Genomic DNA, 17,115 nt, shown 5'->3' on the forward strand with positions numbered 1-17,115 from the left:
AAAGGGTACTGAATATCTTGAACACTTTTATATAATTTATAGCTTGCTCTAGAGCTAATGAACTAATTCATAATTGTTCTGTTCGATCCGGAAGTGTTTATTGATTGTGGTCATTAAATGTATTTAATTAATTTATTGCTGTATATGTTGCTTTGAATACGAACTCAGTAGCTCTGAAAATTGCTCTGTTTCATAATTTTAAAGTGGAATGTTTAATACGATGATAATGTTTGAAATTGCTATTTAGATTCTAGTTTTTATTTGAAAATTACTGTTATATGGATGTTGAAATTTAAATTTTCAACCGATTGTCTGGCGATACCCACGAGAAGGATTTATTTAAATGTTTATTAAGATCAATTTCTTTCAAGTACTGTATGTTTGTTTGTTCTATGTACTGGTGAAATTTAATGGAGGACACATTTATTTCTTTTCTTGATCATGTTGTAAAATATCTTCTCTGTGTGCAGACCGGCGATAGCTCCCGTTGGTCTACGAAAGAAGGAAGCACTCATCAAGCAAGAGATAATTGATGATATAAATGATTCATCTGAAAGACCTTTCTGGATTGAACAGTAAGTGGAAACTGTTTTTAATGGTTTAATCTTGCATTCGCCGTAGTTTTCTAGGTTTGGATGAGAAGTTAGAAGTGAAATCTTATGTTTAAGTGATTTTACATTCAGGGACGTTCAGGAAAGTTGAAGAACGAGAACGAATTATAAGTTATGTTGAAGGGGCTGACAAACGTGCTTTATAATCATTCACAAACTATATATAGCAGTATCACTGTTATTCACCTTAAAATTCAATCACAAGTGAATAACATGTAGAACAGTGTACACCAAATTAAAAATGCACTGTTCATTCAGAAATTTATGCCAGTGAATGGTTTGGATTTGTCATAAATGTGGACTAATATCTTAGCCAGGAATTCTATAATCTCCCAGATTAACGGCAAATTCTCTTGAGAAATCAACATCGTTTGCTGTCTTTAGTTTTATTTAGTAAGCTTCTGATTAAAACAAATAGTACTTTTAATATTGATATGTCATGGGAGCTAACTCATCAGCGCTCATCGGTACCATCTTGCATCGCTATGTATTTCTGTTATGAAAATGTACCTGCCATTGTATGAACTGAAGAATAAGAAACCCAGCTGGCATAGGCTTGGAAAACTTATTAGACATAAGATTTAATAACAATACCAGTTTGATGTTCTGAAATTTTCCTCTGAACTACTACACGATGTGTTGAATATGGTTTGCAGTTGTTTTGACAGGCTAAAACGATGTATGTATTGCACAGCTATGTATCGTATGGTTTTGAAAATCACGCCTCAGATCAGCGGTGTCAAAGGCATGCACTCTGGCTGCCTTCTGGCTGATGTGTTCGGTAAAAGTGTGTGAGAGAGGTGGATGTATGCAGAAAGTCGCGGCAGGCATCTTTATTGTGAGATTGGACTGATGAAGCAGGCCTTCGTAATCAAAAGTGACGTTATGACAAAAATAATATTATGCATCTTATAATAACAACACATGGGAAACAGGCATACGCATTCATATTTTCCAGAAAATCAGGGAACACTGTGACCTGAGATGGGTCGTGTGTTAGTTTATTTACGTTTGTATCAAAAAAATAAACACGTCCATCCCTGTCCCTGGTCCTTCGCTGGAGCAATATGCCCTTGATGTTACGCGTGATGGTGTCTTTCGACTCATCCAAAGTTCTAAGAAATGTAGTGAAGAAATAATCCCACAGGAAAATGTCTGTTGGGAGAAGTCCAGGTATCTCAATGCTCACAGGTTTTTGAATATAACATGATTATCAAATAAAATTTGATTCATCAACATGACAAGTGGGGCCGTACTATTGAACGTGCCCTTGACGCAGCTAGATATCATCCAGTAACTCAACAAATTCCATGGCGATTCGTTGGTACTCTGCGGACTTAACTGCCCTTTCAAAAAAATGTCCATCTATTTACTCTAACCGAGCTCGATAGCTGCAGTCGCTTAAGTGCTGCCAGTATCCAGTATTCGGGAGATAGTTGGTTCGAACCCCACTGTCGGCAGCCCTGAAGATGTTTTTCCGTGGTTTCCCATTTTCACACTAGGCAAGTGCTGGGGCTGTACCTTAAATAAGGCCACGGCCGCTCCTTCCCACTCCTAGCCCTCCCCTGTCCCATCGTCGCCGTAAGACCTATCTATGTCGGTGCGACGTAAAACAACTAGCAAGAAGAGAAACAAAATTTACTCTACTGTTATTGCGCACTAAAACCCTACTTTCGATTAGTGTGCACAAATGGTACGTGGAAACTGTTTGACTAATATGCGTGTGTTTTATGAATTCACGTAGTGACACAGGTAAAACGAATGTTCGTCTGTGAACCATGTTATGGGTAGTATGCAAGGATTTTGAGCAATGCTTGCCTGGAACCCACGGCAATATTCCACTCTCTTAGACTTACCAGACTCTTGAAGCTCACGAACTGCTATTACCCCATATGTCTTAAGCTTTGCTTTCTTCGCAGACCTTTGATACATCGTGTACGTGTGCCCGCTCTCGTTACGGGTGACCACTGCAGTCGCTCCTGAAAACCCATATGAACTGCTGGCAGTGTTGATTGGCGATGCTTCCCGTTTTCCGTCATGATTTTCACTTGTTTCTACTTTGCCCACTAACGTCATTGTTGTGTTCCTGTCTGGACTATCGCGAACTCCAATTGAAGACATGGATGGGAGACGGGCTTAAGTCAGATTGTGTCGTTATTCGTCGTTATGCATATATACGTTCCTTGGAGGCTGTTCTAGTTATTACCTAAATAGCTTCTCGGTAGTGTCAATAGATGGCGTGTGATGTGCTACATTCAGTTTTGCCGTTCTTCCAAATATTGCTCGTGCCTGACTTAAAATACACTCCAGTGCTGACTTACGTTGAGCCAGCACTTATCACTCATCAGAAGCGAAACGGCTGACGCAAAAACATTTCAGCAGATGACAGTGAATATATATCAAGTGAAGCCTCTGATGATTCGGATAGCAAACCTTACTATCCGAATGGTCTGCCGTTCTCAGCCCATCAACACCGCAAACAAAATGACTTAAGTTTTCAATTCAAAAGTCATATAATGTTACTCTCCTGAAGGAACTGTGTCAGGAAGCCAGACTTATAACATTACGTTCCATGACAAGTTTCAGTTATTGAAGGATATAAGGTCTTTAGATATTTTGGGTAGTACCCCAATCCCTCATGTAGGTATTAAACACGGGAAATTAAAAGATGTTAAAGATTTAGTAGGCTTTGTGTAGACAGATGCACGTGCATGCTTTGAAAATATTTTCTGGGACGCTGAATTTGTGGGAGTAGGAAATTCTCGATATAGGGACTCCCCTAATGACGTGTTGTGACCTGTTAAATGTTCTAACATGTAAAACTCGTCTACATGCTTCCAACAATGTAAATAACATCAATTTTCAATGAAAATTTTTCTTGAATATTGAATAAGGGCGTAACTCCAAAATAAAGACTGACAACAAATCACACAATTTAGAAATATTTTTGATGTACATATTATGGAATAATCAAGAATGTCGTTAAGTATAATTGTCCAAAATTCTGTATTTCTGAGATAAGTGTTTGACGTTATAATTCTTTAAACTCATTTATCTCAAAAGTGTTTTTTTAGTTACGTCCTTCTTGAATCCATGTCTTCAATTTCCATCACTATAATAGAATTTGTTATCCTATATTTCTTCACAATAATAAACCATTGCTGTATTGTGCAGTGCACCTTCTGTGATTATGATTGTAATGATGCACAGCAATGAACAAACTAAATAGCTGCGACTTGCGAAATATGTCATCTAGTGACACTTGAATAAAATTTCAAAACATCCCGCGCAATTTCCAAGGATAACGAAACATCGCGATGCATTGTTGTGATAGACTAAAGCAAAGTACGCTTTGTATATGACTCACGCTATAACGTAACCCATTCATATTAATGTGGTCCAGGGCTTGTCGAGATCACCACGTTTCCCCTCACATTTTGCACTTTGTTTAAATATTACACATTCATTTGCAAATGCTTCTATACAATGTGTGGAAATGGATTAATAGTCTATGTCTTAAAAATGTTTGCGAAATTCTTGTGGGAGAGACATAAATCTGATATTCAAAACCTTAAGCCAGGTTTTTTACTCCATACGTTTTTACAATTACTTCCTTTTTGACGAAGTTTATATTATTGTAACATAAGTTAGAAAGTGAATTTGTACAACTTTTTGCAAATACAGTATCTTACAAAGGAAATAAATTCTCCGGCAATTGAATAAACTTTACAGAACGGTTCACTGGAGTCAGAATCATGTCACTCAAAGGTCGAAATACAAATTAGTCCACACGGAAGATACAAGACAATTGTGGTTGTAATGCAACAATGTCTTATACATCGTATACCAAGTCACACTTTTTCAATGTTGTGGAAACAGAAAGGGAAGGGAAGCCAATAATCTTGGAAATAAAAAGCGTTGTATTGTGTACAATAATATTACCCATTTTCTGTGAAGTAGCATATTTGATGTTGAATTTATTTGAATTTATTTGAATTTATTATGAAAACATGCCCAAAAATATGTAGAAACAAGCTATTATTTTTAATGTTTTCCGCTGTAAATAAGTGAATAAAATTCAGCCTAACTTTATACTGTGATAGGTTGCTAGTCATTTTAGTCAGTGGTTTTCTATTTTCACACGGGGGCTGTACCTTAATTAAGGCCACGCCAGCTACCTTCCAAATCCTATCCCTTTTCTCTCCTTGCGTCGCCGAAAACTTTCAATGTTTTAATCCGACAACTAACAAAAAAGTATTTTTCTTTTCTGTGTCTCTGGAAACAATTGGAACGCTTCCATGTTATCATACTCACAGTTAACGCAATTACTTCACAAGATTTCATGTAGCTTTAATACTGAATTTAGACATCCTCTCTGAACTCTAATTTTGGGAAATGACACTTATATGATTGAATGTAACAGTAAATTAAGGAGCTTTCTTTTACTGATGTTGTAGAAAACTGAAGTTATGCGAGGATCAGGAGCTTACCATGCAAGTCTACTGCGTGCCTGATGGTCCTGAGACCCACTTAATGGAGCGTCGTTCAAGTGAAGACCAGACTCCAGTAAGTTTCATGTTCACGATCCAAGCTATTGTCTTAAGTTGTTATGAATCGAAGTGAAAATCGATCGCCATGTACAGCTGTATCAGTGTTCCTAAACCTTTTACAGTTAACGGCACACTGTTTTTCGAGGTGAGTTTCCACGGCACACTGAAAATATACGACATGTCAACAATGTGGGAGACATTGTCTGGCCCTCAACAGTTAGTCGCTTGAAGGCTTACTGTCGAGTTAGTCCGTGTTCTGGGATTTCTTGAGGTCATTAGTTTGACACGTGTTACATGCATTTTTTTTTTCGTTTAAAAAGCTAAGGTCGGTATGGATAAGGTTTTGACTAAGAGGAGAAAAAATGAAGAATGGTGAAATGGTAGGAAATAACCGATTACATGTGTGAATGTTGTGAAAGCAATATGGAGGGAAACAAAGAGGGTAAAAAAGCACGAGAGAATTATGTCCGTTGAAAAGGAATTACATATGAGTTTGTCTTCAGTTTTAACCACGAGTTGAGCTTCTGTGTAAGGATACTTCAAAGAATACATTAATAGGACCATCTTAAATATTTTATCGTTAGGTATAAGCCAACAAATGCCCTGTAATATCAATATGTTTAAACTCATGAATATATTTTTTTCCTTCTTACAAATAAATAATATGTAAAATAATTTTAATTACTCTTACCAGCAATATCACGAAGTTTCGGAAGTTTCATGGCACACTTACCGAATCTCGCGGAACACCTGTTAAGGAACGTGATTGATGTGCTATTAACATTTCTCCCCACATCTCCTGTCTACTGAAACACGTGAATAAAAGGGGCGCTCGTAACTTAGGAACGTAGGTTGTTACCATTGTGTCCCTAGCTGAGTTCCAATGCCAGGACTTTCATCTTCAAGTTTCCTATCCGATCCTCTTTGATCAATAGTTTTCTCCTCTGATCCTAGCAGTATTATTTTGTGAGGCGGTCACATTTTTCACTAGTTCGTTTTAGATATATTATTATTATTATTATTATTATTATTATTATTATTATTATTATTATTATTATTAAATAGACCTGATAGGTGACTGACATCGTCAGTAGTTTCTTACTAATCCGGCCATGGTTCGAAATTAAACCTGTAAATTTTGAAATGAGAAGTCATGTCTATGCGTTTCGGATTCCAGATAATGATAATATTAACATTAATATAATACTTTAAGTTTCAACAAGTTAAAAAATATGCCAGTTCTTTTATACATTGAGGAACCACAGAGTGCCAAAAGTTTACTCTCGAAAGTTCTCTTAACATAGGGGCGAGTGCCTAATGAAATACGCGTATGTTTCATAGCCAGTTGAGATTTTGGCATTCAAAATTCCTTTACTCGTAGTCCGTTGTGATTCAGTGCTTTGAGGAGAGGGTATACTGAACGAATAGGGGGTTTAAATGGTCCAATTCTTCTTGTGTTCTGTCTACTATCATGTTAACCGCTGATTTCTGGGTTCTTAATAGCTACTTAATAGGGTATTCTATTTTAAGCCCTAGTCTTTTCTACTTTCTGTACTTCTCCAATAGATTCCAGAGTACTGTACAACATTTATCAAACATCCCTCCACAAAGGGCCTGGTGTCAAGAAGTTCAGCCGTAAAACACGGCCAAATCTACATGTGCGGTACATTTCTAGCCAGTGACCCCATCAAGGTGTGGAGAAAGATGTTGAAGAACGAAAGGAAGAAGGTGAAGACAATATTTACCATAAAGTTGTACGTCATTAGCTTTTGTTTCTCAAAGATACAAATACTGTATTATTATTATTTCCTCAGGATTTCAAAATAATTTCAGGTTTAGAATTATTTCATGTGTCAAAATTTATCAGCCTAGAATTCTTTTGAAAATTATGATTAAACATAAACGATTACAATTTTATGGCGAAAGGTATAAATGTAATATTACAAGACAAAGTAAGCACCGGTATGTATATTTAGGTAATGTATCTTGTAGACATGTGCGCTGAAATGCAAAAGGGATTTATAAACAAATAATTACACAGAAATGTATATATAAATGCCATAACTGAGAATCATTATAACTAGATCGCTCTCACAGTAGTTGGTTTAGAGTGTGACTTTTAGGATCTAAATGTAATATAAAACATTGTTAAGGAGAGGGTAAAACAAAAACTCTTGCAATGATGATACTAAAATGTTTCCGTCTGAATCACATTCTTGCGTTAAACAGCATCCTGGTTACTATAGTTGAAATGTGACACCCTTTCAATGGTTGTTCCGTCTCGGGTGATAACATCGTTGATTACTTTCTCCTTCCTGATTACTAGGGCTCGTAACTTGAAAACCTATGAACATACAAAGCAAGGCCTATAAAAAGACCTAAATTATAAAAAAAAAGGACCTAAAACCGGCAGAAAGGACGTAAAATTGCGATCCAAAGTCATTTACAATATCAGTTTTAATCATACATTTAATGAAGGAATATATTCGTCTTATTCTTCTTTTCCTACCGCTTTTCTCACACCTGTGGGGTCGCTGGTGTGAACTGTGTCGTACACTGGATTTGGGCCTGTTTTACGGCTGGAAGCCCTTCTTGACGCCAACCCTATATGGAGGGACGCAATCACTATTGCGTGTTTCTGTGGTGGTTGGTAGTGTAGTGTGTTGTCTGAATATGAAGAAGAAAGTGTTGGGACAAACACAAATACCCAGTCCTCGAGCCAGAACAATTAATATCCCCGATTCGGCCGGGAATGGAACCAGGGACCCTCTGAACCGAAGGCTTCAACGATGACCGCTCAGCCAATGATTCGGGCATTTAATGAATGAATAAGAAGTTTAAAAATACGAAATTCTGATGGTATGCAACATAGAGTGCAAAATGATATGAGTAAAATACTTCTACTTTCAGACATTATGTATTTTTAGATTGACATAATTTAAAAAGGACTTCTGTGTTTGTTAAAGAAAAGTACTTACAGAATTTAGAATAAAATATTTTTTCCACCTAGAATGAATTCAGCGAACCCGCAATGGACATCCTGGAGAAGGAAATTAGTATAACTGGAACCACATTTGGCTTAACCACAGTAGGGATATACAAACTGGAATTCGGAAACCTCACCTCATTTGGCCTTGCATTATATAACAATAGTTATCTCCAGGTTCTTGGGTGTAAAGGATCGTTAGTTTTCAGACAGCAAGTTGTGAAACTTCGAGAAACTTATCTCCACATCAGTGGAAGTTAAGAGTTCATACGTGAAACAAACACACTCACATCAATATGATTTCCTTTCAATATTTCACTTACTTGGCATATAAATTGGTACTCCTGTTTTCTAGCACCAGTTTCATTTTCATTTCATTTTTATTTTCTCTCTTTTCAGATATGGGTCATATACACACACAGAATATTTACTAAAGAAATGTTAAAGAGGTGATGGAAGAACTAATGATGATTCGAATTAAAAATGGGTGGTACAAATGTACTTGAAACAAGGCGAAGTTGCAAAAATATTCCAAAAGACCTAAAAAATCTAAAAAGAACCAATAAGCCAAAAACGACAAAAAGGCAAAAAAAGGACAAATAAAAGCCCCTTTTTTCTGGCCTACAATGACTCTGAATGAACATATATATTATGTTGGGCCTCTTCTTCGGTCACTCGAGAAAAAAGAAATTTGCCCTCAACTACTGATTATCTTCAATTTTATTTTCTGGATGTTGATTAATTCGCTGGTCCTGTTCAGAAATAATTGGCATTCTTCTACAGTAAATTGTAAACTAGTACTACGGTGTCATCTCCATAGCGGATGAAGTTTATTCACTTCCCGAAGATCCTGATTAGTTTTTTAGGTAATTATTTCCATTTCTATACTTCTAGGTGAATAAGACGTGGCCTGATCAATTGCATCCCTCACGGAAGGGCTGGATAGACTCTGGAGACTACGTGAACGTGTCAGGAGAAGGGAGGTATGATCTGTTAAGGAATTCGGAAATGGAGGTAAGTCAGTAGGCATCCTGAAAACTGTGAAATGTTAAACAAATACACATTAATTCCTTTAATGTGGTATATAACTATATTCTCGGATCCACAGATGTATGACGAATCCACAGACCAGATTCTGGAACGAACTGAGTCGATCAATTCTCTGGATCCACGCAGATCGAGAAGAGCCTCGGAAGTCAACGTGGTTGGGTCTGCAGATATGCTGCCATAGAAAGGTGAGAATGACATGCATGTAGGCTCTCAAAGATACGTGTCGTGAATTTGCAAGAGGTTGGAAGGTGTAGAAGAATCCTTACAAACTGTAATTACCAGTTGTAGATCTAATCCTTTTGTGAGTGTCTGCGAAAACAACAAAAATGTAGTTAGTAGGACGTAAAATAAAATAATACGAGGATTGGGGGCAAAAGTCAAGGCAACTATTTTTTTCTTGCAGATATGTGAACGGATCACAAAAGTATATGTGTCGTGTGGAAGTTCTGCAGGCATAGTGTGTGTGCAGAAAAACAGATGGCTCTGTGATAGCTGATAGTAGCGCAGCGGGGGCTGAGAAATCAGTCAGTTGATGAGTGTCGTGCGAGATGGAAGTAACCCGTGTTGAGCAGTGCGATTACATAAAAAAAAAACGTTCTCCGAGTGAGAAATGCGATGGAATGTCACAGTGAATTAGTGGAAGCCCTTGGGAATAATGCCCTATCATACCGTACAGTAGCACGGTAGGTAGGAAAGTTGCAGCAAGGACGTGTGTCAACCAGTGATGAGCAAAGTTCGAGCAAAGACGTGCACGTGCCGTCATCGAGCAGCTCCTGGATGAAGACAGACGATGGACGCTACTGGAGTTAGAGAAGGCAAGTGGCATCGAGAAACGCACCGTCCACAGGATATTGCGTAATGAGCTGCAACTGCGCAAACTCGCATCGCGGTGGGTACCCCATGCACTGACGGAAGTTCAAAGGTGGGTGCGCTATGCACAATATGCTCCGACCACCTTTCACGCTGGCTACAGGACGGCGATCAATTCTTGTCACGAATAATCGCCATCGATGAATTTTGGGCCAGGGCATACGAACCACAACTGAACCGTCAGTCCACGGAGTGGCGACATGCTGGATCACCAAGGAGGCAGAAGGTCCGTCAGAATCCTTCCCCAGTCAAATTGATGGTGATCGTCGCGTATGACGTCAGGGGTGTCATTGTTTGCCACTTTGTTCCACATGGCAGAACAGTGACCGCACATTACTACAGGGGCTTCCTGGTGCGACAGGTACGAAGTGGCGTTCGGGAGAAACGTCCGGCTCTTGTGGACAGTGCAATAATCCTGCACGACCATGCAAATCCACCTAAAGCAGAGTGTGTAGGGCAGCTACTGCGACATTGGTGATGGGAAGAATTGGAGCACCCACCGTACTCTCCCGACATTTCGCCCTGTGACTTTGATCTCATTCTAAAGATTAAGTAGCCACTACGTGGTAGGCGGTTTGCAACACGAGAGGACATTGCTAATGCTGTGTGCCAACAGGTGACCCAATTCACACATGGTGCGGCAAATGCTGAGGCAGATGGTATTCAGCACCTCCCACATCGTTGGCAGCGTGTGGTGTCAGTAGCAGGGGACTACTTTGAGGGTCCTTAGGCCCAGGTTTGTCATGTCAACTTTATGTGTACTGTGTTGTCATTCTTTTGCACCGGGAAGGCCATATTGCCCTGTATACTACCGCAATAAATTAGTGTATTACGATATTTCACGATATTTCAGTGCTATTAATTATCCACACATATAGTTAACACATTGTCCTTTCGTCTGTATATGTCACATTTTCAACCAGACTGGTATCTCCAAGAAAAAAAAGAAGTTGCCATGACTTTTGCCCCAACCCTCGTATTTTTGGTCCTTTTGCAACGTATTATTTCTTTCTATCTCGAGGTTGTAGGGTCCGGCTATCTATATTAATATGGGTGGTACAGTTCAAAGAGTTTAAATGTAAGTGATGTTTTGAATGTATGTTTAGGCTACTGCATAACTCACTTCTATGAGCCAATTACGTATCTGTGTAGAATGACCAACTTTATGAAGAATGTATAATTATTTCGGACAGTGTTCAATTACTGCATTCCAGTTACTAGATTCTATTTTTTGTACGTGATTTAATTATCATAGTTAGTTCTAAACTGAAGCATCCGTGGCTCAGGCGGCAGCGCGCCGGCCTCTCACCGCTGGGTTCCGAGGTTCACATCCCTGTCATTCCATGTGAGATTCGTGCTGGGCAAAGCAGAGGCGGGACAGATTTTTCTCCGGGTACTGCGGTTTTCCCTGTCATAATTCATTATAGCAACACTCTCCAATATCACTTCACTTCATCTGTCATTAATCATTGCCCCAGAGGAGTGCGACAGGCTTCGGCAGCCGGCACAATTCCTATCTTCGCCGCTAGATGGAGGCTTCATTCTTTCCATTCCTGACCCGGTCAATGACTGGAAACAGGCTGTGGATTTTTCATTTTTCTGTTCTTAACTGAAAAATCACTAGGGTACAAATTATCATATTCTTAAGTACATAGAGTTCTGGTGTGTTTTTGCATCTGCTTCAACAATGGTTAACGATCTGAGAAAGAAAAAAAGCGAATTTGACAGAAGTTGTAAGAAATTGTAGAACTCGCTTATACGCATCACACTTCACTTAAATTAATTTAAATAAATCCTCTGGCGCTATCGGCCCCGAGGAGTCATTGTACTACAAGGCGACCGCTGCTCAGCCCGAAGGCCTATTACGAGGTGTCGTGTCGTCAGCACGATGAATACCCTCGGCCGTTATTTTTGGCATTCGAAACCGGGGCCGCTATCTCACCGTCAGATAGCTCCTTAATTGTAATGACGTAAGCTGACATTTTTACAATCTTTACGTCTTTACAAATAGGTCTTTTGGCGACGATAGGATAGGAAAGGGCTAAGAGTGGGAAGGACACAGCCGTGACTTTATTAAGGTACAGCCCCAGCATTTGCCTGTTGTGAAAATGGGAAACCACGGATAATCAACGTAGGCTGAGTGGACCTCCAGCCAGCTCTCAAATGCAGGTAAAAATCCCTGACCTTGCCGGTTATCTAACCCAAGACCTCTGGACAAGAGGCAGGTAAGATACCCCTAGAACATGGGGCCGCTCTGCATTCGAATTACTAGCGGCTAAGTAACTTACACGTCTGTTAGTCGAAGTATCAACTGTCGATGGGATTCCTCTTAGTGACAATTCATTAGTCTAGAGAGACCTGGCTCCTAGTGATATTCTATTGCTCCAAAACTTTGGGGGTGCCTAATGAAGAACCACCCCTGTGAATGAGGTAGGATTGGAGGTGGAAAGTGCGAGCGAGGGGCGAATGGGGCTCGGTGCTTGTTTTTATTATATAGAATAAGCAACCTTAACAGAATTTGGTACTTTTACTCTATCTTTTAGAAAATAAATTGGAGATGGAAGTTGAACTACTTGTGCCGACTGTCGGGACCGAACCCTGAGGACAATATATTTCGTTCTTTCGACTTTGATAATGACTATTTCTTTGATACGGGTTGCTGGTTACTAATTACTGCCACTGTTTTCTTTCAGTCCTGATGCCGATATTGTGTCATCGAGCAACAAGCGTGAAAAATAAGAAGAAAGGTGAAATGGTGGAAAATACTATTTATTTACATTGCTGTAAAAATGTCTATTTTATTATGAGGATACATACTGCTCTCTTAATGCCGTATATTACCTGTGAAAAAACTGTTATGTATGAGAAATTCAGAGTGTTTATAAATGTGGACAGAATAAATTATATCATGTAACAGAGATGTATTTTAATCCCAATACGTGATTATTGAAAGTGCATTTGAAGATATTTCAATGATAAATAAAGGATTTTTCTTGCAAAAGTTCTTTCTTCTTCTAAAGCTACCCGAAACTAGTTTTAAATGAAACCTGAATCTTGTTTACTTTTTAGCCCACGAGTGGTCTGCTCTTCTGTAGAATTCTTGTTTGTGAATCTCAAACTAAGTATGAAACAAAGCACACACAGATGGAAAGAACTGAAAGCAAACTGCGTATTTCTTAGTTGAGAAAACCCTGCTAGGAGAATAGTTTTCAAAGACGTCCGTATTTCGGCAACCACTCGACAGAGAACTATGCTTCTTACAAGAAGCGTATCAAACTTCGAAGTTGAAAAATCACAATGTTGTTACGATCGTCGAAAGCGTTTCATAATGTCTAGTTCACATGCACAATATTAGCTTTCTTGGGCTCAGAGAAGGATGGAATATTCACTGCTGGGTGGCAAGAAAAGCAACACTTTCGGTGTGGTAAACTATTCAGGACGAACATACAGTGTTTGTATAATAAGGTGATTCAATACGTGTTCTTTTATGGTGGTTACATATTCGAATGACTGGGAGTTCATCAGTTACAATCAAAAGAAAATTTTATCTGATCGGAACTCATCCATTGCCCTCGACGGTCACTCCTGCGTGGTCATCAGTAGCACCCAATGGTCAATTTCCCCGCGGCAGAATCTCTCTTCCCATTTCATAGAGAATTTAGGATTCCCCATGGAGCAGGTTGCTGTCAGCGGGCATGATTAAAAGTGTTGTTTAAAATGATCGTGCCAATAACATGGTACGGTACGCGTCAAAATGCTTTTTAGGGAGTATAGTGTACTAGTATATCTTTGTCTACAGAATGTTGAGAAATGAGTTCCTCAAGGTAAGTTTTTTATGTTTCGGATTGACTCTGTTAATATTTTCTATGACATTTACTAGTGTTTGAAAGATAACGTCTACAAAATTATAAATATATGGATGTGCACTGTGAAAGTTAAGTGAAGAAAATCTTTGAAACGCCTCACATGTATTTGAAGTTCTTTTAGAAGTAATTGTATTTGGGAGGAATAACGCATCAAATGGTATGAAGTTTGTAACCAAATAATCAGCAAAATAATGTCATTTTGTATACTGGTTGGAGGGTAAACAATTCACCAAAACATTCCTAACGCTTGCAGGGTTGAATAATGTCAAACCGAACGTCAGTTGTAATCACTGGTAATAAATAAGCTCCCAGTGCAACTGATGTGCTAGCTTCAAGTGGGTTCAATCGCAATTCATTTCCTTTTAATATTTCGAGCACAATCGACGTACACTCGAATGATTAGCTGCACCGAAGGAATTTGTTTTAAATTAGAGTAAACTTTTGTGATAAGCGTAGTGATTCGTTCTTCACTCACTGATCATGATTCTCGTTAAAAGTCAGCTTTGATCATTTTGTGAACTTCGACGATGATCACTTCGTTAAATGTAACTACTGTACTGCTTTTAACAGCAACCAAAGGTAAAGTTACTATCGAATTCCTGTCGATAAGATTTTCTAAGGGCAGTTACAATTTCCGAATGGAATTTCTATTTTAAAATTGTTAAACAAATCTCTATTTGGACATGCACCACTTCTTATAAAATAGGCATTCTATCGCACTTTAAATTAAATATATAAATAAATACAATAGGAAGTTATCTTATAGGACGCTTCTCCCAGACCTTCATCAAACACCCATATCTTCACACTTGCCGCCTCTATTGCCACCACTCCCAAAAATTCCCTATCAAATAAATTATTCTCTCCCGCTACTACATTGTAAATATAGTGCGTACCCACTTAATACAATACCCCGCATAACACATGTTCCTTCCCAGGTCACATGTATAAAATCTTCAAAATTTACCCCGTATGCACCGACCCACCAGAGAGTGGCCTAAATTAAGCTCCTAGTGAACACTCTTATTATATTATCTTTGGGAAGTATTATCTGCCTATTGTGCTTCATTTTTAGATCGTAAAATTCATTTTCAGCAATGCTTGTAAGAAAGGTTAAATGTTCGATACTTGTTCTAGCTAGGGTCATCATTAATATGTACTCTTTACTTGCTGGTTTCCCAAAGTACTTGTTCCGTTATCTGCGCTTGTAAGCCTTTAATATTGTACCGGACAATAGCATGACCGCTGTTGTCTTACCCTCTTTTATCTCACACTCACATTCCTTAGATCAGGAAAATTTTGCTTACCAGTTTTATATTGTCCTCTGTGTATTGAGGGGTCTGTGTTATTAAAATGAATGTTTTACGAAAAACAACTTCTTTGTTTGGGTAAATTAAAAGTTTAAGAAAATGCTTTTATTAATCAGAAACAACTAGTTGATTCAGTAGGCATCCCATCGGCAATATTAAAAACAGGAACGAATCATGATTCAATCACTACAACTGCGTCGTTGGGAGGATGCAGGGGAGGAAAGTAAAATGTGGGAAACACGGGGATTTGGAGAATATTTTAGCTGAACGGCTGAACGGCTTTATCATCCCGGAACTGAGCAGTAATTTCTATATTTGTTGTACTGTGCGTACAGTTGGTTGTCTTCTGCTTAGTATGATGTCCTAGTCAACACCTGGTTGACACGTGATCCCTCGTGGAGCATTTACCGGCGATTTTACTGTAGTTAGCTTACCCAACTCCTTCTTCCAACATCTCTCCAAACATAGTTCGTGTCTTGGCCAAAGAGTGGTGGTTACTCACTAAGTGGTCCACCTCATCCTTCAGGTAAGGAACGAAATCATGTGATGGATAGATTGACATTGAGTGACACATTCATACACGATATTAACACCATTTTGCTTTGTCGATATCGAATAGGATGTGTTGCTCGGTAGAGAGTCATCTTAAGAATAAAATACCTCCCTAGAGTAGATAAGCAGGAGGGAGTCTGGACCACCAATGCCTCTGCGCAAGCGCTTGGGCCTCCCGGAAAAGCCACTCACCTTGGGCAAGGCCATGCATCTGCGGAATGTTAACTACATGGGGGGTCTTTATGTAAGAGCCATTTCTTTTCTTGAAGTTTATTGCGGGCGAGGTGCAGTCTAGGTGACCATGGGGGACTGAGTTTGCTTTGAAGTTCATCTGCCCGCGAAAGTTAAACAGGGAAATCATAATAAGGATAAGAAGAAATGTGAGTTACATAATGTTTATCTGGAACTGGGCCAGCAACCACACTCCGTGCAAAGCAAGCATCCTGTGGGTTCTGCAGATTAATAACTGCCCTCTTGTTTCTAATTGCTGAAGGCAATGTTAGAGTACTCTACGACTTTCCCACGTGAACACCAACATATTTATTAATGTTTATCCTCAATACCTTTATCAGCCTGGCATTCTGGAACTGAGGCAAGGGCTGCTATGCAAGATGGCTGCTATACTGTATTCTCATGGACCGAACTCTACAGAGGTATCTCAGGGGCTGACAACATGTAACTTATGACCTATGAGTTTTATCACCCTAACTTTCAGGGACTGAGGTAAAGGCTACTGGGAAAGATGGTTGCTACACACTATTCTAACGGCCCTAACTCTAGAGAGCTACCTCAGGGGCCTACAACATGTAACTTATGACCAATTAATTTTATCAGCCTGACATTCGAGGGCTGCTATGCAAGATAGTTGCTATACTCTATTCGTATGGACCTAACTAGAGAGCTACCTCACTAGAACTTTAATTGTCATAACCTTTTACATGCATTCGGCCACGGGAATTCTAAATCTGCAATAACAATACTAGGTTTTGAAGGTGGTCAGTAGTTTTACCGCTAGCTTAAGTTTTACAGCTCGCTACCCTTCTTGACATAACATTCAACCAACCGTTTTCGAGATATTGTCCATTTAGACCCAGAATTTTGACACATTCAAGTCGGAACACAATATATCAACTAATCGATACATTCTGGGACTGAAAACAGTGGAAATATCAAACAGCCTAGATGACGAATCGAACCGTTGACCCTTCAGGTTCTTTACATAACCTATTACGTTCGTCAATACCATGTGGCGTTACTGAAAGGGTAGGTAAAATAATCGGTCTTTTTTCCTCTAAAACCAACTGTTTTCGAGATATTGTC

At 39.0% G+C, this 17,115-nt stretch overlaps 1 protein-coding gene across 1 annotated transcript in view; it reads left to right on the plus strand.

The window, feature by feature from the left end:
- Positions 1-13,068, plus strand: part of LOC136867307 (cadherin-87A) — a 258,249-nt gene extending 245,181 nt beyond the window's left edge. The window contains exons 12-16 of the mRNA XM_067144464.2: positions 471-575; positions 5,069-5,177; positions 9,042-9,161; positions 9,256-9,382; positions 12,761-13,068. Coding sequence (XP_067000565.2) covers positions 471-575; positions 5,069-5,177; positions 9,042-9,161; positions 9,256-9,378 — 457 coding nt within the window. The 3' untranslated portion in view covers positions 9,379-9,382; positions 12,761-13,068. The remainder of the gene's footprint in view (positions 1-470; positions 576-5,068; positions 5,178-9,041; positions 9,162-9,255; positions 9,383-12,760) is intronic.
- Positions 13,069-17,115: the final 4,047 nt, after the last annotated feature.

Source organism: Anabrus simplex, chromosome 3, assembly GCF_040414725.1.
Source record: "Anabrus simplex isolate iqAnaSimp1 chromosome 3, ASM4041472v1, whole genome shotgun sequence".
Lineage (NCBI taxonomy): Eukaryota > Metazoa > Arthropoda > Insecta > Orthoptera > Tettigoniidae > Anabrus > Anabrus simplex.